At 31.8% G+C, this 24476-nt stretch overlaps 2 protein-coding genes across 5 annotated transcripts in view; one reads left to right on the forward strand and one right to left on the reverse strand.

Annotated features, from left to right (window-relative positions):
• Window positions 1–1058: 1058 nt before the first annotated feature.
• LOC551561 (poly(A) RNA polymerase, mitochondrial) lies at window positions 1059–4125 on the reverse strand. 2 transcript variants are annotated; one of them, XM_006564813.3, is made up of 7 exons: window positions 3960–4125; window positions 3272–3435; window positions 2944–3159; window positions 2619–2837; window positions 2335–2543; window positions 2010–2230; window positions 1059–1937 (listed from the first exon to the last, which is right to left on the reverse strand). In XM_006564813.3, the coding sequence occupies exons 1-7, from the start codon at window positions 4093–4095 to the stop codon at window positions 1432–1434; spliced, it is 1671 nt and encodes a 556-aa protein (XP_006564876.1). In that variant the 5' UTR covers window positions 4096–4125; the 3' UTR covers window positions 1059–1431. The 2 variants fall into 2 exon arrangements, with proteins under 2 accessions (XP_006564876.1, XP_026300859.1); XM_026445074.1 differs by having other exon boundaries at window positions 3970–4042.
• Window positions 4126–5420: 1295 nt separating this feature from the next.
• Window positions 5421–24476, forward strand: part of LOC100578515 — a 68453-nt gene continuing 49397 nt past the window's right edge. Inside the window, exons 1-3 of one of the 3 annotated variants that reach the window (XM_026445075.1) lie at window positions 5421–6268; window positions 8726–8763; window positions 18311–18371. In XM_026445075.1, the coding sequence (XP_026300860.1) occupies window positions 8728–8763; window positions 18311–18371 (97 nt within the window). In that variant the 5' untranslated portion in view covers window positions 5421–6268; window positions 8726–8727. Of the gene's footprint in view, window positions 6269–7923; window positions 8636–8725; window positions 8764–11888; window positions 11908–18310; window positions 18372–24476 lie in introns of those variants that run through there. The other 2 variants (XM_026445076.1, XM_026445077.1) reach the window with 2 other exon arrangements.

The following is a 24476-nucleotide window of genomic DNA, read 5'->3' on the forward strand; positions in this document are numbered from 1 at the left end:
ATATATATTTAAAAAAAAAAAAAAAAGAATTGAAATTAATAAATGGTACTCTTGTTGTTGATGCAATCTTTACATGGTGCATAAAACATTCAGAGACTCGAATTAGAATTAGAGAGACATCGATAAATTATATGTGGTACATGAAGTTAGGATTTAATTAATACTATTATCAGTATTACTACTACTACTACTATTATTAGTACTATTATTATTATTATGAAAAAGAATAAAAAGATAAACAAGAAGGAAAAAAAGAAAGAAATGGAGAAATAATTTTCCATGCTGCTCAAATCGCGCGTTTTCTTTAATTTGGACTTAGAATTGGATTAGAAAGAATAAATTTTATAAATTTTATTGGTCAAAATTGATAAAAATTAGAATTTATATATAATAAATTCAAAATACTTTATACAATATATCCCAAATCAGATCATCGATTATATATAAGAGATTAAAGTAAAGTACTTTATCTTGATAAGAAAAATAGCCTAATTACAAGTATACTTGTAATTTGCCAAATGCACAAGAATTTACCGTCTATTCTACACAATATGCTCTAATTGCATAGGTGCATTAAATGTTTTTACACATATGTAATTACACATATATGTATAAAATGTTTGAGATAATTGTATTATGAAAAATATACAGCTTATACTATGAAAAACAAAAGTTTCTCATGGAAATTAAATAAATCGTTTAAAGAATTAAAAAGATATCATGATCTTTGTATAGATCATGAATTACAATTATAGTAAATGTACACGATTAATTATACATGAAAAATGTCAAATTGCTGATAATAGAGAAATATACAAGTTACAAAATATAAAGTTGTTCGATTGTTGGTAAATATTTTAACTGTTATTTAATGCAATGAATTTACTAACATTTAATTTAATTTTATATATTCTTTTCCTTCATTATTATATCAATTTTTATTATTTATTGATTTAATGAAAAATATATATACAATATATATATATATACACATAATATTAATGATTATTTTCAAATTATCTTTTTATAATTAATTCATTGAAAAGATGCAGTAAAAATACAATGTATTAGAATTTTTTATATTAATGTTCATCATAAACACTATAAACATTACATTAAAATATACATTGAATGAAACGTAGAATGAAAATAATACGCATTTTATACATTTTAATGCTACTTGATGCAGATTTAGTTGTATTAATTTGAATTATATTATTTTTGTTTAATAAAATGCATATATTTATAATATTATAATATTCATTATTATCACATAAATTTATAAAATTCCATATTTTTATCTTTTTATGATTTTTAGATCATCAAATTATATAATACAATTTATATAATATAATAAAAAGTTATACTTACAAGTTAAATAAACTATAAAATTGATTGCGAAAAAATTAATTAAAACTTATATATTTATTATTACTTTATTATATTTTTTTCCATTGTTTCTAAAACATTAACGTTGATTTTGTTTATAGATTCGTTTAAAGATTCTTTTTGATTAAATGTATCACTATCTTTTTCAATATTATCAATTTCAGTTGATTTTTCGATATCTTTACAATCGTCCATCTCTATCGAGTTTGACGATATCGAATTAATTTTAATTAATTTTATAATAGCATCCTTTTCACTTGTTTCTATTAATATTTGCAATGCTTTTCGAAAGTGATCTATCAAACGCGTTAATTCAAATATAGTGATATTTTTACTAACATTTAATGATTCATCAAATGGATTATAAATATACAGCGGTGATGAATCTTTTTTCACTCGAGGTTTTCCTTCCTTTATACAAATTGCTTGCATTTTAAAATCAAAAATACTGTAATATTCGAAAAATCCATATAAAAGATTATGTAAAGAATCATTATTATAATTTATAGAATTTTTCCAATCATTACTCCAACTTCTTCTTGAATTTTCTGTAAATATAAAATTTAATAATATTATAATATATATTATTATTATAAAATTTTTTTAATATTTATACTTACTTATGTGATATTTTATTACTTTTAAAGAAGGTAATATATTTTTTATTTGTAAATAAAATAAAATTAACAAAGTAAGAGAAAAATTCGTGATCCATTGTCCTGAAATATCCTTTGTTATATTCGTATTTCTTGCCCATTTACGAATAGTGCAAATAAGTGGTTTAACACGCCAATCCAATTCTCCATATGTATATAACAATTCAGACATATGTAATGCAATCCTGTATATATATATATATATATATATATGTTCAAAAGTTATTATACATACAAGTTATTATATATATTATACATTTTATAAAGATAAGAAATATTTATTACATACACATTTGTACTACTGAGATCACAATGCATATTTGTAGTTTGATTAAAAAATTTAATTATAGGAACTCGTGCTTCAAGAATTTTTTTTATATTGTCAATACCAGGAATACAAATTTTCATTATTGTGCTTATTGCATCCAAGAATTCTTTTTGTTCATTCCTGTCTGCAAGATGGAGAGGTTGTGACATATAGAAAAATTTTCTTGTAGACTGAAAGAAATTTCAATTTCTATAAAATTAAAACAAGATTAAATCATTATAATAAAATTATATGTTTATATTTACACTATTTATAATATTAGATATGTCGGTTTTACATAATAAATCAAGATCACATCCTATTTGACCAAAACCATTAACAGAAGATCCAAATGGTATGACAGATACATTCATAAATAATCTAGATAAATAATAAGAAATTTGTTCAGCAGTAAAAAATCTCAATCTTATATCTAAGTCTGTAATTTTCAATAAATGGTGAAGAATAATCATTTGTTCCGATATCTAAAAACATTAATTAATTAAATTATATATATATATATATATTATATGTAATTCTTAATACATATTATTATATATAATTTATAATTAGTTTTATATATTATATTACAGTATTTTTATTTTTCAATGATTCTTTGATTTGATCGAAATTAGGAGGTTTAAACATTATTGACTTTTTTGTCATTGGCTTATTATAACTTGAATTTCTAACTTTATACAAAAATAATGGTGTAACAGAATGAGCATTTGAATTTATTTTACATGAAGCCATGTTTCTAAAAATTTCCACATCTTTTTCTGTCATTAATTCCATTAATACAAAACACTAAAAAAAAATATAATACATATAATTATTCATATATATGTTTAATTTAATTATATTTTATTGTAATCTTTAAATCAACAAACATAAAATAAAAATCACAAAAGATACTTACTCTATTAGTTTCTGTATTATAAAATAATATTTTTTTAATATTCACATGTTTTAAACAATATTTTTCCATATCATAAATATAATTTTCTGGTACCCCTATTAAAACAGATTTTTTTGCTTGAGTTTGTCTAAATTTAAGCATATCTCCAAACGTTATATTTTCACCTACAAAATTGTTTATTTTTAATTTACTTTTGAATTTGTAACACATTTAACACATTAACATTTAAACAGTATTTTTTATAATAATATTAATAACACTTATTATTTAATATATATTTAAATAATATATATTTAAATTATTTAATTAAAAAAGATTAGTTATTCTATTTGATATTTTAAATTATTTATAATCTTTTATTGTATGACATATATCTGTTAATTGTATTATATATTCAATGTTAAAGTTTCAATTAAATAATATTAATAAATTAATAAAAGTAAATAAATAAAACATAAGTAAAATTCTAACCTATAATAAACTTAATAGATTATAGATTATATGATTATAAGTCATTAAAATAAAAATTAAAAAAATTATATTAATAAATTAATTATGGAATAAAAAACATAAACTTAAGAGCGAAAAAATGAAAAAAAATTTATTATTGAAAGTGTAATCATTTATCTAAATGAGGTTATGAATCAGAAATATAATTTTTTAAAACTGATTTTAATAAAAAGCATACCATACTTAACATTTGTTTGACTTTTAATATTATATTCTGTTTTACATCTTTTTATGTTTACTATACATTTACAATAAAATGTATTTAATACAAATCCAAAATTTATATTAACTCGATGTATAAGCGCCATTTTCATATATACTCTAGCGTCAAGCACGTGGAATTTGATCTGGACACATACATACTTACAATCGATAAAGTAAGTATTTACACTTGTTTATATATTTTTGGATCGATACAATAGTAATCACACTATTATATAATTAAAAATAGGCAAAATATTAACTATTAATTTATTTAATAAATTTTGTTTAAAATTTAATTATTTGCAATCAAGTGAAATATACAATTACTCATTTGAATTATCAATATGAATATAATTTCGTATAATTAATATATATAATGTATATATATATATATTATTTATTATAAAATAATATCAAAAAGTTCAATTAATTTTAATTCATTTTTAAACTTGTTAAAAACTCATAAATTTGATATTTTTTTGAAAAATTATATATTATAAAAAATATTAAAATTTATATGAATATAATCAAGATCTATTATATACATTATTTTATAATATTAAAAATTTGTATAACATATAGAAGAATATTACATTGTATTTTAAACTTGAAAAAATTTTTAAATTCTTCTACATCCCTTGAAAGGAACGCAGTATAGTATCTAAGCCAGGCGATGACGTAAGCGCAGACTATCTTTCTCATTTCGATACATGCAAACATTTTTTCTCTTTAATAAATATCTTATTACCAGTTCCAAAAAATATTAATTTTGTATCGTAATTTTCCAAATTTAAAGAAATTCTTAAAAATAAAAAAAAAAGAATTTAAAAATCTATCGTGAATTTTTTAGGATATATATATTTATATTATCGATTAAAAAATTTTAAAATATAAATACGAAAAAAAGAAAATATCATAAAAATAGAATTAAAAATATTTTTACATTAAAAACGAAATTTCAATCGAATAATAAGAAATAAGCATCACACAAGTTATTTTTATACTTAAAATTTCAATTGTAAAATGGTTAAATTCGTTATTCAATGATCAAGAAACAAAGACAAACGCTTAGTGTGCACTAGTGTCGCACTCTATCGGTCGATTGTTCAAATATTCTAGATCGCTACAAGTTCTTTTTCTCTGTTTCATCTGTATATATTCTCTCGTATTTTTCTTTAATCCATCGTTCCTTCTTTCTTCCATTACAGAAAAGAATTTCAACGGTAATATCCTGCGTTATTTCCTTCTTCTATTATTTTCAAATTTATTAATTTTACCATTCTTCTTTCCTTCTATAACGAAAATCACCTATCTCTGTTTCTTCACTTTATAACGTGTATCATTGCTTCTCTCTATAATTCTCCCTCTCTCTTAGCTCTCTGTCGGCTCTTCGGTAGTTCGTCCTGCGAGGGGAATACAGAGGTAACAGGGACCGTATACAGGGGACGAAGTCAGTGCAGTCTCGAGCCTCGCGTCGATCGCAACGGATTTCATTATTCTTTCGGCTCTCTCCATGCTCGACTGCCTTTTTCCAGAGTAACGAACCGCCGGCAGGTGTGTGGTGCAGTGGCGATAATAAAACACGTGAAAATAATCCTCTTGGCCAGAGGAATGTGGAAACGTTTCATTCGAAAGAGATCGATCTATTCCGCAAAAATTAACATCGTGGAATCGACGATAAAATAAAATAATCAAAATTCTTAAAGATATCCGTTCAACCAAAAAATACCGGAAAGTAAATTTGAGGAAAGAATCTAATAATCTCTATCTCGTGACAAAAAATATTCAAATGACAGAAATCGGTTGCGTCAATCAAATTAATCTCACAAGAAGAACACGACGATGATTGTTTTATCTTTACGACGATGATGAATCTTAGAGACTTTAGAGTCTCGTAAATGATCGAGAAGAATTATCATCGAAGTATCATCCACATTTTGGGGATGTCGAGCTGCCCGAGATGGACTTTATGGCCGGCAAGAACGCGTTTTCGACGCTATCTGACGAGTATCGCGTGCTACCGGAAGTGTTGATGATGAACGAGCCGGATCCACGAGGTAGATCGAACTGGTGATTTCAAAACGAATTCCGGTGCTTCTTGAAAAGTGATATTTTTGACTTTTTCATTTATCGTTTCTCTTTCTCGTTTACGCTTGACTCGTTCTTTCGTAAGAACAGTGAAAAAGATTTATTTTTGTCGATATCGTCGAAAAAAGATCGGATATCTCGACATCGTCTTGATTAATCGAACAATTTTTCGGTGGAAGATCGGTGATCAGACAGGTGAGATATCATGGCACAATTGTTTTACTCTTACATTCTTTCGTTCCCTTTCATAATCATTTGGATATTTCTAAGATATACTTTGCAGTATTTTATAAAATAAAAATATTATAGCGTGATATATGAAACGATTAACGATTAAAATGATACATTTACTCGATTTATTGCTTTCATTCGATCAATTCATTGTATCAAAATTAATAAGAACTCGAAGATCAAAAGCCTATAAAAACGATCGTTTTCGATTTTACGTTTTTAATCGAGTTGACACCAAGATGGCGCAATATCTCGTTGCAAGCAGACTACGAAGACCACGTTGGCGGATATTCAAGGGCGCAGAAGGCGCCTGGAACGAGTTCTCGGCGAGGCTATTGTCAAAACGGATTATGGATGAAAAAATAAGAACGAGATAAAAAATTCACTACTTATTACATCATCGCCATAAATTTACGCCCGACCATAAATTTTCTTTCTCTAAATTTGGTTCTCAAGGTCGTCGAAAGCGAGCACATTTCACAATGATATTTTGTCACTGCCACATTTATCATTCCCCACTAAAATCTATTTATCCTTAAATATTATTTTTCGTGATATTATTTACGTACACATCATCAAAATTTTTCTTTTGCCTACAACATCTGTACATTTAAAAATCTTCTGGATAGATCTGGATATATAAATCCAATCGTAATAATTCTTATATATATATATATACAAGAAAGGGAGGTATATTTATAAAAAAAAAAAAAAAATGAATAAGGGGTGTAACGAGAGTGGGTGACAGCTGGGCGAACAGAGTGTGGAAGCAATCGTTTCCTTTCTCGAGCGCACTTGCGGTGAGACACGCACATGGAAAATGGAGGGAGAGGGGGGGGGGAGGCGAATATTGCCAACGGCTGAATGGGTATAACGTGGACTTCATAGTCGGTTTAATGAAACGGCATTATGCAACGGAACTACGCGAAAACGGGTACAAGGCTCGTGACGCTGTTTCATCCTCGTAGGCAGGCGTAGCGTGGTGACCAAATATGCAATCGCCAAGGATCGTCCACGCTCGCCTCTCGATTTTTTAGTTCGTTCGACGATCGATTCGAGATCCTCGAGCGAAGATCGAAAAAGATATTACAGGTGTAAATCGTTCCTTCTCTCCTTTCCCGAAAGGAAAGTAAGTATCGATCACTAACAGTTAATTTTCTTTCTTTTTTTAAAAATAAATTATCGTCGGGATAGTTGTTCAACGGATACTTAATAACCATTGTTTAGTCGTAAATTTCGTAACGGCTACGCGAAATGGCATACATATCGATGACTGAGAAGACGGATATAGCAGTCTTACGCGACAGAAGTCACCGGTGATTTCAACGCCTGGTATGCCATTACGTGGGCATACGTACTCTTCCTCCTTCTATGAGCCCAGATATAAAGAGTTCGAAAGAAGTTTAAAACGTGCGATTCGAGAAAAGAAAAGGGATATCGTTTCGTGAAAAATTGTAAATGTATTTTCCCATCCTATCCACGAATACGAGCGAGAAGAGAAAGTGAAAGGCGACGCGAGAGAGGCGTACGGCCCTGGTGGGCTCCCAAGCGCGTCGATTCACGAGGCACGAGCCTGGCTCCCCTGGCCGCTTAGTTAGAAAAGGTGGAGAGAAAAGGTGGCAGAGCCTCGCGGGATGTCGATCGACCAGCGCGCCCGTAATAAAAGAATCCCGCGATCCGTCTGGTCGCGAGCGTGTCGGTGCGCGGAATCGGGAAATCGGACGGGAAACGAAGTGGTGGAAAGTCGAAAATGGGACGAGGGAGGAGGGCACGGTTCGGTTCGAGCACGGCGGTGGTCCAGCACGGCGCTGCTCGAGGTCGTTCCTGTTCCGTGCTGCACCGGCCTCTCCTCCTGCTCGAAAAAGTGAACGTTGCGTTATGTTCGGCCACCTTCGCGAAACGCCGCGTCGCTTTCTCGCCACGGCTCTACTAACCACCTCGAAAACGTTTTCCTCTCTCCCTTCGAGAAAACCGAGCCCAATTTTTCCACCCCTCGCCTCGAATTCGATCCGAGATGCCGAGAGGCAAATTTCCCCCCAATTTTTTCTCGCCAATTTTTCATCTTCCTGGTCGCGTTACCCGAGATCCTTGCGAAATCCAATCTCGTCCAATTTTTGTTATCGTTACGCGAGAAGAGATTTTTCGGATTGTATTGTGGTGCGCGATAAAGACGGATATAATCGGTAGGATGGGAGAGTAGAGATAGGTGAAGAGACACATACAAGCGAAGAATATATATATATATATATATACGTGTATATTAATATCGAGTGAATGTATCGATCGAAAAACGATAGAGACAGTGGATAATCGTGCGATTTTTGTCTCGTCGCAAGTGTTTTTTTTTCTTTTTGCACGGTCGATCGTGTACTCATGGGAGTTCGACCCAGTTATTAATAAAGACTTTCTCTTTTATTTTAGCCATGGACTGGCGGGGAGTCGCATTGGCATTTTTATCGGTAAGTAAAGAATCCTTCCTTTGCTACAGCGCTGTGCACGTGTTTTCTCATGCTTAATAAAATTCTAGTAAATTTATTCCTCTCTCTCTCTCTCTTTCTCTCTCTGTTATCATATCAAATCAAATTTATTCCTTGAACGTGCAACACGAAATGCACGGGTGGATATATACAAGTGCGACCAATGCCACGCTACGAAATTCCCCTGCAACCTTTCATCAACCTTTCGCCGCTGAGATCAGCTGATTTTCAAACTTCGTTCGAATCTGCCGATTTTCATTTCGATTTAATATCGCGTGTGTAACTCTTTCTGTACCAACGAATTGTACGGAAAATAATGCTGGGAGGGAAGTACGTTGGGCAGGAATGCGGGGAATTATGTAATCCTTTGTTGGTACGACGTAAGTTGCTAGGAAAATCGTGTCGAGATGGCTGCAATGTACGTGTATATATATATATATATATATACATATATATTTTTATTTTACTGCAATTTTTCACCTCGACGTTAATTTTAAACAAGAATTCTCTTTGAATAATTTTAATGGCTCGTTTGAATGGGTCATTTGAATTATTTTTCGATTATTTCCAATTCGTGAAAGTTGGGCTTCAATCGAATTCTCTTTTCGCGAAATATAAAAACCGTGAATATTTCGATATAGTTTTTCTTTTTCCTCTCCTTTTCTTCTTCTTCATCCTCGTTGTTCAAGCGTTCGTGTTTAACAAGCGTTGCAAACTTTCATATTGCTCCGCGAGCTCGAAATGAAGACTGCACGAGGTAATTCGAGTGGATGGCTCGTTCCTTTTTTTATGGTAATCATGGTAAACAACGCCTCGTAAAAAACGAGGCGATGTCTCTCTTGACAAAGAGGCGGCGGGGTTTGATGTCGTTAACCCATTCAGAATCATGGGTCTGCGCAACGCTTAATAATCGACAACCACTCTGAAATCTCACGATTATTATACCGATTATTATGTACCGACCGCGGACAATTCTCGGCAAGTGGGCGTTTTTCGAGTTCTTCCGGTGTTTAAAAAAAACTTTTAAGCCAGTTTGCGAACATTTTTTTTTTTCTTCTCTCCCCTTCCATTTCGAAACAACTCGACAGCGAATACACGCACATGCGTAAACAACGTAATTACAAAGTAAAGCCTCGATCCGAATAAAAATTGCAAGTTTGAAACGCGAGAAGAAAGCGTTTCGCGAGTAAAAGTAAATAACGGCCGTCGGAGAGATATTGAATTTTCAGAATGGACATTTGCGCGCGCGTTTAAAAAAGAAGGAGGAGGGAGGATCGAAAGTAAATTGTCGACGACGAAAATTGGACGAAACGTTTGCACTCGAGAAGAACGGAGTTAAGAGAAGAAAAAAAAAATTTCCGCGATCGTCGCCGCGAGTGCTTGCTTGTGTCTTCTTGCGAGGAACATAAATCTTAAAACACATTTGAAAAGACGGGACTCGAAACGTGTAGGTTTAGAGAAAAAAAAAAAAAGAAAGAAAGAAAAAATGAGGAAAAAGAGAAAACGAAAACTATAGGGGAACGTGTTCCCGCATAAAAATCAAAGAGGAGAGCACAGAGGGGAAGACAGAAATTTCAAAGTATTGGCAAACATTTGCACGAGTTGAAGTTGTGCACGGCGGAGAAAAGAGACAACACAATCCGTCGTTGCCACGCCTACTTTTACTCGGTGTTCTTTTAAATATCGGCGCGGGATCTCTTAAGAGCTCGTTTTCACAAACGTTTCACCGTGAAGTCGATAGGAGAGCCAATACCGGAAGTGAACCGCTAAACGCTCCCTTACGAGCAGTTCACACGTACCAGCGCAAACGAGAATCGTGCGGTGAACTTTCGTCGCTGTTTGAGAAGACGATATAATTTCCGTGCTCACCGGTAGAAGGAAGCACGGTATTTTTATTTTTCTTTCCACCGTGTCGTGTTTGTCGCTCGTGTACTCGTCGAAAACGACGGTATCTGTATCTCGACATCTCGATGCCAAATTTAATAGTTGTTGAAGTTACATAAAATTAATTACAAAAGTTATTTCGATAATTTATCGCTCGTAATAATGATTAAAAAATAATTCGATTATAATATCTACGAATAAATGTTATTCAAGTTGAGTAAATTGAAGTAAACTTTATTCAAACTTTTTAATCAATTATTTTTTTTTTATATTAATACCCAACTCTGGCGTAAGTACAGAATCCAGAGAATTCTAACGTATCGATATAAAAATGTAAAAATTTTTTTATCTCTCATAATACGTAATTACGATTTGTAATAAATAATTTATAAATATAATTTTATATTCGAGTAGTTAAGATATAATAATTGTACGAATGGGCAGGACATATTATATAGATATATTAATATTATATAAAAATAATTAATAGTTTCGAAAATATTTTAGTTTCCAATCTTGGATGATTATCCTAACGTAACTTCGTAAATGAAATATAATTTTTACGATTTTGAATATTCAAGTTATAGCTCTTCTGCTATTGTGTGGCGTGTCAGGTGTCAGGATTGTCAACAAACCGTTTGAAGTGGGGGATAGACGATTCTAGCGAAGGACATTTTTTGCTACTGTATCGCGAAACTTTTTCTCAACGGTGAACAGTATACCTTGCGTGGCGACACGTTCCAAACGCTTTTTCGTCGAAATTCATTTTTATACTCGTTTGTCTATTTTGATTGAAAATTGTTGTATACGAATGATTTTTATTCGAATCAACGCGAGGTGCATTGTTAAAAAAAAATTACGTTGAAGAATTTTTATAGAATCTATCTTCACAAATAATAAACTGCACGATTAATGTAATGAAATTGTTCGTGGCGAAAATAATTAGTCAGATCGGTCAGATGTGGGGACGAGCGAGTGTTTTTCAAGATCTCTCGGCTCTCTTTGCAACTTGTTGACTGTGAAAAACAAGATTAATCCGAAAGGATAGAGTAATTGCGATTTTTCCACTTACGGACAGAAGAGAACATTATCACGGAGAGCGGTCAATAGAAAATCACGCGTTTGTTCAGCTCGAGAGAGAAAGTTGTGAGTGACGCGGCCAAGTTTAGAACGAGCCATTGCGTAAAATGATTTTTTAACCGATCCATCGAAACTCATCGCCTTGCGTAATTCGCAAGGGCGGTTAGTATCTAATTTGAATAAATCCGAATTTCGATTTCTGGGACGAGCCCAGCATTTCCTTTTGGAATTTCTATACACCCACGTTGTTCAACAATGCTCAATTTTTAATATCTTTAAATCTTTCAGTTTCGCAGAAGATAACCATAATTAAGAATTATTTTTACTTTTTCGAGTAACGTAAATAAATAAATTCCAAACAAAGATTTGAGAGATTTTTTTTCCAAAATCCGATAATTTTAGAAAATTAGATAGATAGAAGAATAAACAGACTTAAATATTAATTCGTTGAAAAAATAACTGGTTAAAAATTTCGAATAAAATTACTTTTTAATAAACCTAACAACTACTTATTAAAACTTATATAATAACATTTATTCCTATTATAATCGAATCCGCTTTTCTCAAACTAATTTGACAATTATTATTATCAAAGTAATAACTTTATTCGTAATTTCAACTTTATTTAATTTAATTTTGAAGGTAAATAAAGAAGAAACGATTCGTTATAAAATATCGAGATATTTTCGCATTCTATCCGAGAGGCACGTTGCAACAATGACGTCATGGAGAGATACTTATAGGGTAGAGTGAATAATCGGACTTGTGCGCCACCAGGATCCAGCGTGATGGGAGGCGTTCTCAAGGAGATCTCTACCTACGCTAGATCCGCGATCTACGTCGATCCGATTACCCATTGATCCACTTGATAACTCGGTTGCCCTCGGGCTAGATTACAACGCGCGATGGACTCTCCTCTTCTCTCGATGGCGCGTTCACGAAAAAAAAAAAAAAGAAAAAAAAAAAGAAGAAATTAGTCGCAGCCGTCTCGAGGTTAATGGTCGCGTTTACAGAGATAATCGCACGTTGTTGTTAATCGATGAAGAAAAAGATGCGACGAGAGATCGATTATGCGTATTAAAATTATTTCCTCCATCTATATATACATCCTGCTGTATATTTATCGGCTACTCGGAACGGAAGAGGAAATCTCTTTTAACCACAAAGTGGTATAAGGCTTTCATTTCGAGAATAAAAATACCGGTATGCAAATATTCTCTGGAATATCTCCATTATTTTTTATCACAGGATGTGTGTATATATATATATATATACTTTGGTAAATCGTAGATATAATTATCCTGTAAAGTTTCATCTTTGAACGAATAAAAACTTGGATCTGTTGTTTTGTACGTCGAGCAATCTCTTTTTATCGCAAAATGGAATTTCGATCTGAAACTACTGTTACAAAATTATGCAAATATTCTCGCGTAGCTTTTTATCGCGAGACTATACTTTGTGTGTACGCCTTTAACGGATCCGTAATTACCTCTCGTTGCTTCGAGCTTCTTGAGGAGAGGAAAAGAAAAGTTTCATCTTCGAACGAATAAAACAGTATCCGTGAAACTAGATTTAGGTTTTGCATGCCTATCATCAACCTCGAAGAAATCTCTTTTAACCACAAAGTATGATACGGTGGTATCTTCCGTCCACAGATCTTTCAATCCTTGGGATAAACAAATAAACGAAAAAAAAAAAAAAAAGGCAACAGCATATTTTTATCATTTTTCTTTTTATCGCAAGATGCGATCACAGTTGTGTAATTATATTTCGTATCGCTTAGAGTTTTTTTTTTCATCCTCGAATGATAAAAATATAATATAATATCCATGAAACGTTTTGCATTGAATTCGATCGGTATCGTCCTCTGTGCATTTATTACGATGCAAAACTGCACTTTGTCCTCGAGATTATGTATAAACTTGGAACGAAGTGGACGTGAGTGGAAACGTTCGATCAGAGTTTGGGCATTAATCCAAAGTTGAAAAACTGAGGCTGAGTTCAAATAAAGTTGTACTTTAAGTAATTATCAAAAACGTTCGAACATTTATTATTAGTTAATTATAAAATTATTCATAATAAACAATTATTATATTATCATATTTTGAACGACAAATTAATTATCGAAGTAACTTTTAATTAATCCTATTAATTGTTTCAATTGTTAAAAATTTTCATCGTCCAACGGGAGAGTTAACCTAATGGAAAAGCAATTTAAATTTAAAAATTTCGAATAAAGTTACCTTTTAAGTAATTACTTATTAAAACGTCCGAATGACATTTATTACCAGCCATTAAAGAGTTGTTCACCTCGGCCGTTTGCCATTACAATTATTATATTTTGAATAATAAATTATCGAAATAACTTTGTTCGATAATTAAATTTTGCCCAATCACCGGCCAATCCGGTGCTTTCAATTCATTTCAAATACACGGCGGTTCCACTATCCGATAAAGCACAGAGTTAACCTTCTCCGATACGAGGTTTGATTCTGTTCTTCCGGCGCACCCTGTCGCGAGACGATTCGACGCGAACATAATTGCACCCATAATTGTTAAAGATCGTGTTCGAAGCCTGTAGAACAAGCGAATCGTCAATTCTGTAATATCTGCGATAAAAGTTTTAATCGCATGGACGAATTATTCCTTCTTCCTTTTCTTATTAACAATTAATGGATGGATTTGCTTCGATGTAATTTTATATTAATGGCTGGATAGTCGAATTTGAATGATTCGATAGTTTGTTTTGATATTGAATTCTATATTAATAGTTGGATTACTCGAATTTGAACGATTCGATGATACTTTGATGTAATTTTATATTAACACAATTGATACAATTCTATATTAATGGATCGATTATTCGAATTTGAGCGATTCAATATTTTATTTTGATACAATTCTATATTAATGGTGGGATTACTCGAATTTGAATGATTCGATATTTTGCTTTGATATTATATCAATGGATGGATTATTAGAATTTGAATGATTTAATATTTTGCTTTGATACAATTCTATATTAATGTAGTTCTATAAATTACATTTTACATTGATACAATGCTATATTATATTATACAATATATTATATATACAATATATATATATATATATATATATATATATATATATATATATACAATAATAATAATATATACAATAATATATAATATATATACAATAATAATATATACAATAATATATATGCAATACTATATAATACTCGAATTTAAATTTTCATTCAAAACTTTGCTTTGATACGATTCTATATTAATAAATAGATTTGAAGGATTCGATATTTTGCTTCAATATTATATTATATTATGATTGGATTACTCGAATTTGAATGATTCGATATTTTGCTTCGATACAATTCTATATTAATGGGTTACATTTTACATTGATACAATGAATAAAATATATAATATATATATATATACAATAATATATATACAATGCTATATATATTAATACTCGAATTTAAACGATTCAAAACTTTACTTTGATACGATTCTATATTAATAAATGGATTTGAACGATTCGATATTTTGCTTTGATTCAATATTAATGGATTACATTTTATATTGATACAATGCTATATATTAATACTCGAATTTGAACTATTCGATATTTTGCTTTGATACAATTCTACATTAATAAATGGATTTGAACGATTCGAAACTATTCTATATTAATTCTATATTAATTCTATACTAATTCTACATTAATGGATGAATTACTCGAATTTGAACGATTCGATACTTTGACAAAATGCTATATATATTAATTAATGGATACTCGAATTTGAACGATTCGATCCTTTGATAAAATGCTATATATATTAATGAATATTCGAATTTGAACGATTCGATACTTTGCCTCACTGCATGTCCCAGCATATGCGAAAATAGTCGTTAAACCACTTTCATCACCTCATACATACATACATATACATACATACATATATATGCGTATAATAACAACGCGTCGTGTTTATTAGACAATTTCTCTAATACGCGCGTTTTCGTGGTATGCTAGCTTTCGATGTGTGAGAAATCGTACACGCCAACTCTCACTTTCCATCCGAAGAACCGACTTGGATTTATTTATTCCACCGATATGGAATCCCAATAAGTAAAAAAGAGCGAGAGAGAGAGAAGGAAAGAAAGAAGAATTCCATTCCATCCATTGATCTCCACAACGACGCTATTGGAAACGAAACCAGTTCAGGGTTGCGCGTGAATCCTTGTCTCCTAGACAACCCATCGGGTCCATCGGGTATAGAAAAAGAAACGGACGCAACGGTTGCAACAATTACACGCTCACCTAATGCTGGTCGTGCCGGTGTACACGTAACCCTCGATACCTAAATCGGCGCGGATTGGAAAATAAAAGTGTGTCGAGGGAGTAAGAGGTGTCTCTCGCTTGCCCTTGCTTCGTTCACCGTCATCGTCCAATCGCTCGGAGAACGTGTGACGCGTTTCTCCAACCGAACCAATTTTACTTTTCTCTTCTTTTTATTATTATTATTTAGAATTCTCTCTCGAACGTGACGATTTCGATTACAAAATTTGGAAAGAATAATTTCTAAATTTGAAAAGATTGCTCGCCTTACAATCTCCAATTGGAAAAGCGTTCGATTCGTAATTTAATAAAACTTATGTTTGTGTTTGTAATAATTCTATCTGCGATTTATTATACACGATAATTAATCAATCAATAATATATATAAAATTATGGATTATTATATTTAAATTAAGAGACGATCGAACACGAGAAATTTGGATAAGGATTATAAAGGAAGATGAATCTTATTATTCAATCTCGAAGTGAGATTCTATTCGAATTCGATACGGAATGGGTAGGAATATTTTCACGAATAATTACGTTTTCTAATTCCAATGTTATTAACAACAACGGGATAATTAGCGCAACGATCTGGGATTTAGAAACGCTCATCATCGTCCCCTCTCCCCATTATCCACGCGGCCTTTAGCCAAGCAGCCGATAGTTTTAAGCCTTGCTTCTGATACAACCTTGTTGCGGAACGGGCCGGGCTCGGATTTCACGGGTGAAATTAATCATCGAGAGCACGTTGCTTGTCCCCAGCTACGCCTTCGACTACGCCTTCGAACTTGATTTCAACCGTCTTTCTATCGAGAAGGGTTCTCTAGAGGGAGAACCATTTTTCCCTCTCGTTTATTAAATTCATCCGATCTTTCCTCGAGTTAAACCTTATCTTATTGTTCCAATCCCTTGAGTTGGAGAGTTAATAGAAATTTGAATTTCATAGGGTACGATGATTAATTGATGAGAGAGAGAGGAAGAGAGGAATTAATATAGAGAAGGATGGAAGATGTTCTCGAGATCGTCCTCGAAAGTGCAATTACTATCGGCACATCGTTTTCCACAGCCGGATCCTCGTGCTTGATAATCGAGTTTAATCGATGAGAAAACGCGGCTGTAAAATCGCACGATTCATACGTGCCTCGAGCGAAAAGAGAGAGACAGAGAGAGAATGCGTTGCCTGACATTTTTCGCAACGACTTTTTCCATCGATGACGCGCTCTTCCCGAGTAGTCGTCGAATTTTTAGATCATCCTACGCCCTTCACTTTTCAATCGTTTTTTAACATTTTTTTTAATCCACTTTTTCGCACTCGAGATCAATCATTATCAAAGGCTAATGATACATTTTTAATTTCCATTCATTATCATTTCATTAAACGATTAATATTCAAATATTAAAACAAAAAGAAGAAGAAGAAATGGAAATTTCCAATATTTTTAATCCATTATCATTTCATTAAATAATTAATATCTAAATATTAAAAAAAAAAGAAGAGATGAAAATTTCCAATATTTTTAATTCATTATCATTTTATTAAATAATTAATATTCAAATATTAAATTTCCAATATTTTTAATCCATTATTATTTCATTAAACGATTAATATCCAAATATTAAAAAAAAAGAAAAGAAGAAATAGAAATTTCCAATATTTTTAATTCACATTAGAACGACTAATATCCATATATCCTAATATCCAAAAAAAAAAAAAAAGAAAGGATGGAAATTTCAAAAATTTTTAATTCCCATTCGAGATCATTATTATTTCACTAAAGAATTAATATCCAAATTAAAAAAAAAAAAGAAGAGATGGAAATTTCCATTTTTAATTTCTATTCATTATCATTTCATTAAACGATTAATATCCAAATATTAAAAAAAAAAAAAAGAAGAAGAAGAAATGGAAATTTCCAATATTTTTAATTTATTATCATTTTATTAAATAATTAATATCCAAATATTAAAAAAAAAAAGAAAAAAAAATAGAAATTTCCAATATTTTTAATCCATTATCATTTCATTAAACAATTAACATCCAAATATTAAAAAAAAAGAAGAAGAAAAGTTGGAAATTTCCATCTTCAAACTTTTATCCCACGCCACCTATTCTCTCTCCCTCTCCTTCCTCCTCTCCTCCTTCTCTCTCTCCCTTTTCTTAATCGATTCTCTGGACGATCCTCCAACTAACGATCATCTATCTTTTTTTCTCTTCCAGATCACAATAGCGAGGCACAGCACCACACGCGCGGCCCAAATACCCCAGCAACCGCCTACGTGTGAGTATATATACGCTTTCTAATTGCAGCCATACCAAGCCATAGCGATAACTGACTAATTAACCGAATGAAAATTAAAAGTCGATCAACTTATCTATCTATCTACGATGAACGAGTTTGGTATCCTTCGAATCCTTCGCTATTTCTCGCCAAATTGATGCTTCTTCCCTTTGAAATATCGAATCGAATACGTATATACAAAAAACAAAAAAAAGGAAAAAAAAAATGAAAAAAAGACTCGCTTTCCACGCGCTTTCTAAAAGAGCACAATACGAAAGAGTGCGACAATCGTGGACAACAATGATTCGAAGGAACAATGACCGGTTTTACGAAGGTGGATTCAGGCCACGAGTGGTGGTGGTGGTGGTAATTAGTCCGTGGGGGGGAGGAGAGGGCGGTCGCGTTTGATTGATCTGGACGTTCAATTAATCGCGCTCGTGATTAATTATCGGCGATGGAATAACCGGCCTAATTAGAGATGTGTTTCGCTCCCGGGGAAAAAATGTATCTATCCTTCCTTCCTCGGTTACGGTTGCTACTCGAGGATGATAGGATAACTGGAGTGTTATCTCTCGGATTTTTTTATCGCATTTAAGGATAAAAGAAAGAAAGAAAGATCGTATATAGGAATGTTTGGAAAAAATATCGAAGTAAAATTCTTTTTTTTTGATGAATGTTCCACGTAATGATGAATGAATTTCTTTAGGAACATGTTGAACGGAGAGATTGATCGAACGTTTAAATTATTATTAAAATTGTTGAGATTGCACAAAATGCATTTATTTATACACATTTTTTTTCACATTCGAAATGAAATTGATTGATTTGAGAGCAATTTTCACATTCGATATTAAACGATAGATTGATTAAATTACTTGGAAATCTTTCGAATCTTTCGAATGACTTCCCGAATCGATCGCCTTTTGTCTATCCATTGAATGGAAATACGTTTTTACGAAAAGATTGATCGATCTACGTTGATAAAGATATATTTTATCTTAGCGAATACTATGAACTTTTAAGTATCCTTTTTTATATATCCTGCATATTTCTTACTCGAAGATATTTAATATTAAATCGCCACGAGTATTTTATAATAATTTTTCTTCCAGCATCGAAAAAGATATTTATCATGATGAAATATTACACAAAATATTATTATATCGTGGAAAATTATCGATATAACGATAACAAAATTTGTAACAGCAAATATAAAACTAACTATACTGACATTAATTTTCTACCATGTATTAAAATTATAAAATTATATTCTTATTTGCATTTCTTTTTTTTTTTATCGATATAAATCGCTTTGAGCAATTCTACCATCAGTCGATACGATCGAAGAGAATTATTAGACGCGATAGGTTAAGAAATATCGAATTAACGGATCGATAAATTGAGATAGAAATTACTTCTTGCTCGTACAAATTATTTTTTTTTTTCCATCGATAAATTCGATGATTTAAGATCGAATCGAGGGAATAGCGACAAAAGCGTTGGAAGAAATGGAATCGTGCGTGATAATAAATGGGAAAGAAAGGGAAAATAATGGGCGAAGAAGAAGAGAGTGTTTCCAGACGAGCGACGACCTTCCTTGGAAGACATTGCTTTGGTGGAAGGTGAACGCAGCGCCGTGCGACCTAGATTCTCTCCTCGTGTGGCGACCACACGGAGAAAGAGCACGGTGAGGAGAAAGATGCTGAGCAGGAAAGAAACGGGATGACGATTATAAACGAACACGCGAGATTTCCTCCTCGACATCGATGCGAATCGAAAGTCCCCCCCTTTCGCGATCGCCGCCAAACACTTTCTGCCTTTTACCTTTTACCAGTTATCCAGTTTTCGCTGCCAATTTCACCGATCGTTTCTCCCAATTTCCGAACGGATCCTCGGAACAAGATTCATCACCTTTTTAATGGAAAGAAGAAATAAAGAAAAAGATATAAAAATGGAAAGAATTTGTTTTTCGATTGATTTTTCATTAATCATTTTTATAATGAAAGAAAGAAGAAGTAAAGAAAGAGATATAAAAATGGAAAGAATTTGTTTTTCGACCGATTTTTCATTAATCATCTTTATAATGAAAGAAAGAAGAAATAAAGAAAGAGATATAAAAATGGAAAGAATTTGTTTTTCGACCGATTTTTCATTAATCATCTTTATAATAGAAAGAAGAAGTAAAGAAAGAGATATAAAAATGGGAAGAATTTGTTTTTCGACCGAATTTTTATTAATCACGATGATTCATCTTTTTAATGGAAAGAAGAAATAAAAAAAGAGATATAAAAATGGAAAGAAAAAATAAAGAAAGAGATATAAAAATGGAAAGAAGAAGTAAAGAAAGAGATATAAAAATGGGAAGAATTTGTTTTTCGACCGAATTTTCATTAATCACGATGATTCATCTTTTTAATGGAAAGAAGAAATAAAGAAAGAGATATAAAAATAGGAAGAATTTGTTTTTCGACCGAATTTTCATTAATCACAATACGTCTTTTTAATGGAAAGAAGAAATAAAAAAAGAGATATAAAAATGGGAAGAATTTGTTTTTCGACCGATTTTTCATTAATCACGATGATTGGACAAAGGAGAATAAATAGTGTATTCCTTTTTATAGGTTTTGAATCCATTTATCAAAATTTTGAACGACGATGATTATGTAAAAGAGAATGAATTGTATTTGTTTGTACGTGTTTCGAATTTTGCAATGGGATTTCCTCGTCTGTTTAAATTTCGAAAAAATACTTTTTTTTTTATCGAGTAATAACGATGATTATGCAAAGGAGAATGAATGAATTTATTTTCTTTACGTGTTTCGAATTCATTTTTCGATGGAATTTCCTAATCGTTTGTCTAAATTTCGAAAAGATCCTCCTTTTTATAATAACAATGATTTAGAAGAATAAAATGTATCCGTTTTGAATTCATTTCTCGATGGATCTCAATGGAATTTCCTCATTAGGAATAACGATGATCCTTGATCGACGTAAAAATAGCTTTATTTTCTCCGACTGTTTCGAATCCATTCTTCGACGGAACGTGAAATTTCCTTATCGTCTAAATTTCGAAAAGATTCTCTCTTTCATCCAGCAATGATCGTGTATCATTTTCAGCCGTAAAAAAATGGCTAGGATTTATTCTCTCCAAAAGCGTTTCGAATCCATTTCGCAATGGATTTGTCTAAATTTCGAAAAGATTCTTCCTTTCGTCGAGCTACGATCGTGCGTATCCTTTTGCCGTGGAAATGGCTGGAATTTATTTTCTCTTAACCGTTTCGAATCCAATTTGCAATGTATTTGTCTAAATTTCGAAAAAGATTCTCCTCTCATCGACCGATGACCGTGCGTGTAGTATATATCCTTTTGCCGTGAAAATTCGCTGGAATTTATTTTCTCCAAGCGTTTCGAATCCGATTGTATTTGTCTAAATTTCGAACAGATTCCCTTTTCATCGCAGCAACGATTGTGTATCTCCTCCTCGAAAAAATGATCGAATTTAATTTTCTCCAAGCGTTTCGAATCCGATTGTATTTGTCTAAATTTCGAACAGATTCCCTTTTCATCGCAGCAACAATTGTGTATCCTCGAAAAAATGATCGAATTTAATTTTCTCCAAGCGTTTCGAATCCGATTGTATTTGTCTAAATTTCGAACAGATTCATCGCAGCAACGATTGTGTATCTCCTCCTCGAAAAAATGATCGAATTTAATTTTCTCCAAGCGTTTCGAATCCGATTGTATTTGTCTAAATTTCGAATAGATTCATCGCAGCAACGATTGTGTATCTCCTCCTTGAAAAAATGATCGAATTTAATTTTCTCCAAGCGTTTCGAATCCGATTGTATTTGTTTAAATTTTGAATAAATTCCCTTTTCATCGAGCAACGATTGTGTATCTCCTTCTCGAAAAAATGATCGAATTTTCTCCAAGCGTTTCGAATCCGATTGTATTTGTCTAAATTTCGAACAGATTCTCTTTTCATCGAGCAACGATGTATCCTCCTCGAAAAAATGATCGAATTTAATTTTCTCCAAGCGTTTCGAATCCATTCTTCGATGGAATTTCCTCATCTTAAATTTCGGAAAGATCCTCCTTTCAATGACGATGATTGCGTTTTTTGGAATTTATTTCCTTTAACGTTTCGAATGGATGACGGAATTTCATTCGTCACGATTCGTTTAAATTTCCTTCTTTTAAAAAAAGGAAAAATCGTTCGAAAAGATTTGGAATCGAGCAACGCTTGTGCAAAGCAGAAAATAACGCGCAATGTATCCTTTTCTGCGTAAAAATGGCCGAATTTATTCTCTCCGCGCGTCTCGAATCCGTTTTGCAACGGGTCTCGTTTAAAATTCCGCATCATCGAGGATCCCTGACGAAAATGGAAAGATTTCTCTCCTAGCTTGCGACTCCTGCCATTATATCGACCCTCGACAAATTGCGTATCGATAAGATCGAGTTTTCTGCAAGCTGTGGAAATTGATTACACGTTGCCACGCTTACAATTATACGCATAGCGAACGTATAAAACTTTCGTTCGCCTATATAATTATTATCGCATCTTCGGCAGCTTACTCAGCTTCGAACGATCCAAATTTAAGGGATGAACAAATTTTCCATTAGAATGTTACGCAAAAAAAAAAAAAAATGTCTCGATGAATCGAATGAAACAATCGAAAGAACAAATTTTGCATTAGAATATTACGCAAAAAAAAAAAAAAAATTGTCTCGGTGAACAAATTTTACATTAGAATATTATGTAAAAAAAAAAAAAAAAATTGTCTCAATGAATCGAATGAAACAATCGAAAGAACAAATTTTGCATTAGAATATTATACAAAAAAAAAAAATTGTCTCGAATAAATTTTATATTAGAATGTTACGCAAAAAAAAATATAAAAAAAAAATTGTCTCGATGAACAAATTTTACATTAGAATATTATGCAAAAAAAAAAAAAAATTGTCTCAATGAATCGAATGAAACAATCGAAGGAACAAATTTTGCATTTGAATATTATGCAAAAAAAAAAAAAAAAAATCAACAAATCGAATGAAATATTCGAGGGAACAAATTTTATATTAAAATGTTATGCAAAAAAAAAATCGTTTCGACGAATAGAATGAAACAATCAAATTTTGTATTATAATGTTATGCAAAAAAAAAAAAAATTTTACATTAAAATATTATGCAAAAAAAAAAAATTGTCTGGACGAATCGAATGAAATGTTCAAGGGAACAAATTTTATATTAGAATATTATGCAAAAAAAAAAAAATCGTCTCGACAAATCGAATGAAAAAAAAAAAATTATTTCGAAAATAAATCGAATGAATCAATCAAGGGAACAAATTTTGTATTAAAATGTTACGCAAAAAAAAAAAAAAAAGAAGAATTTAACTCGATGAATCGAATGAAAACGTTAGAGGGGGAAAAGGAACGAGGGAAGAAAATTCAATTCTCAATCTACACCACACTTGGAAAACTCTGCTATCGTAATGGATTTATGTAACCACTTCGATTACGTTGCCTCGAACAGACGATTAATGAGTCGGACAGCTTTTTACCGCGACGTCTGACGAATCGAAAGTGCCCTCGCTTCTCGACTTTTACTTTTTTATCGTCCGCTTATCCACCGGCCGTCCACGCGACACGCAACCAATCTCCCCCCCTCCTTCCTCCTCACAATGTAGAAAAAGAAATACGAGACGCGTGGCGATTACCTCTTCCGAAAATTCGAAAATTCGAGTTTCTTCTTTTAGTTCGTGGAATTTTTTCCATTTTTCGAACATCGTTCCCGAAAAAGAGATTATTCCACGAATAATCGTTTCGTGATCGAACGAAAGAGGATATATATGATTAAATAAACGAGTTGATTAAATAAAAGAGTCAAGTCCTCGATTATTTTATTACCAAGAATTTTGTTTCGTATCGTTCCAAGTGGCGAGCGGTATTCGGTTCATCGAGATTCACGAGAGTTTATCTCCTCTCTTCATCGCGCTTTTACTTACGCGGAAATTTCACTCTCTCTTCGCTCCAACTCTTCCCCCTCCCGACTTCTCTCTCGACTTTTCGACTCCGAGCAGGGAAATTTAAGAATTTTCTCTT

This window comes from Apis mellifera, linkage group LG14, assembly GCF_003254395.2.
Source record: "Apis mellifera strain DH4 linkage group LG14, Amel_HAv3.1, whole genome shotgun sequence".
In the NCBI taxonomy this organism is placed as follows: Eukaryota; Metazoa; Arthropoda; class Insecta; order Hymenoptera; family Apidae; genus Apis; species Apis mellifera.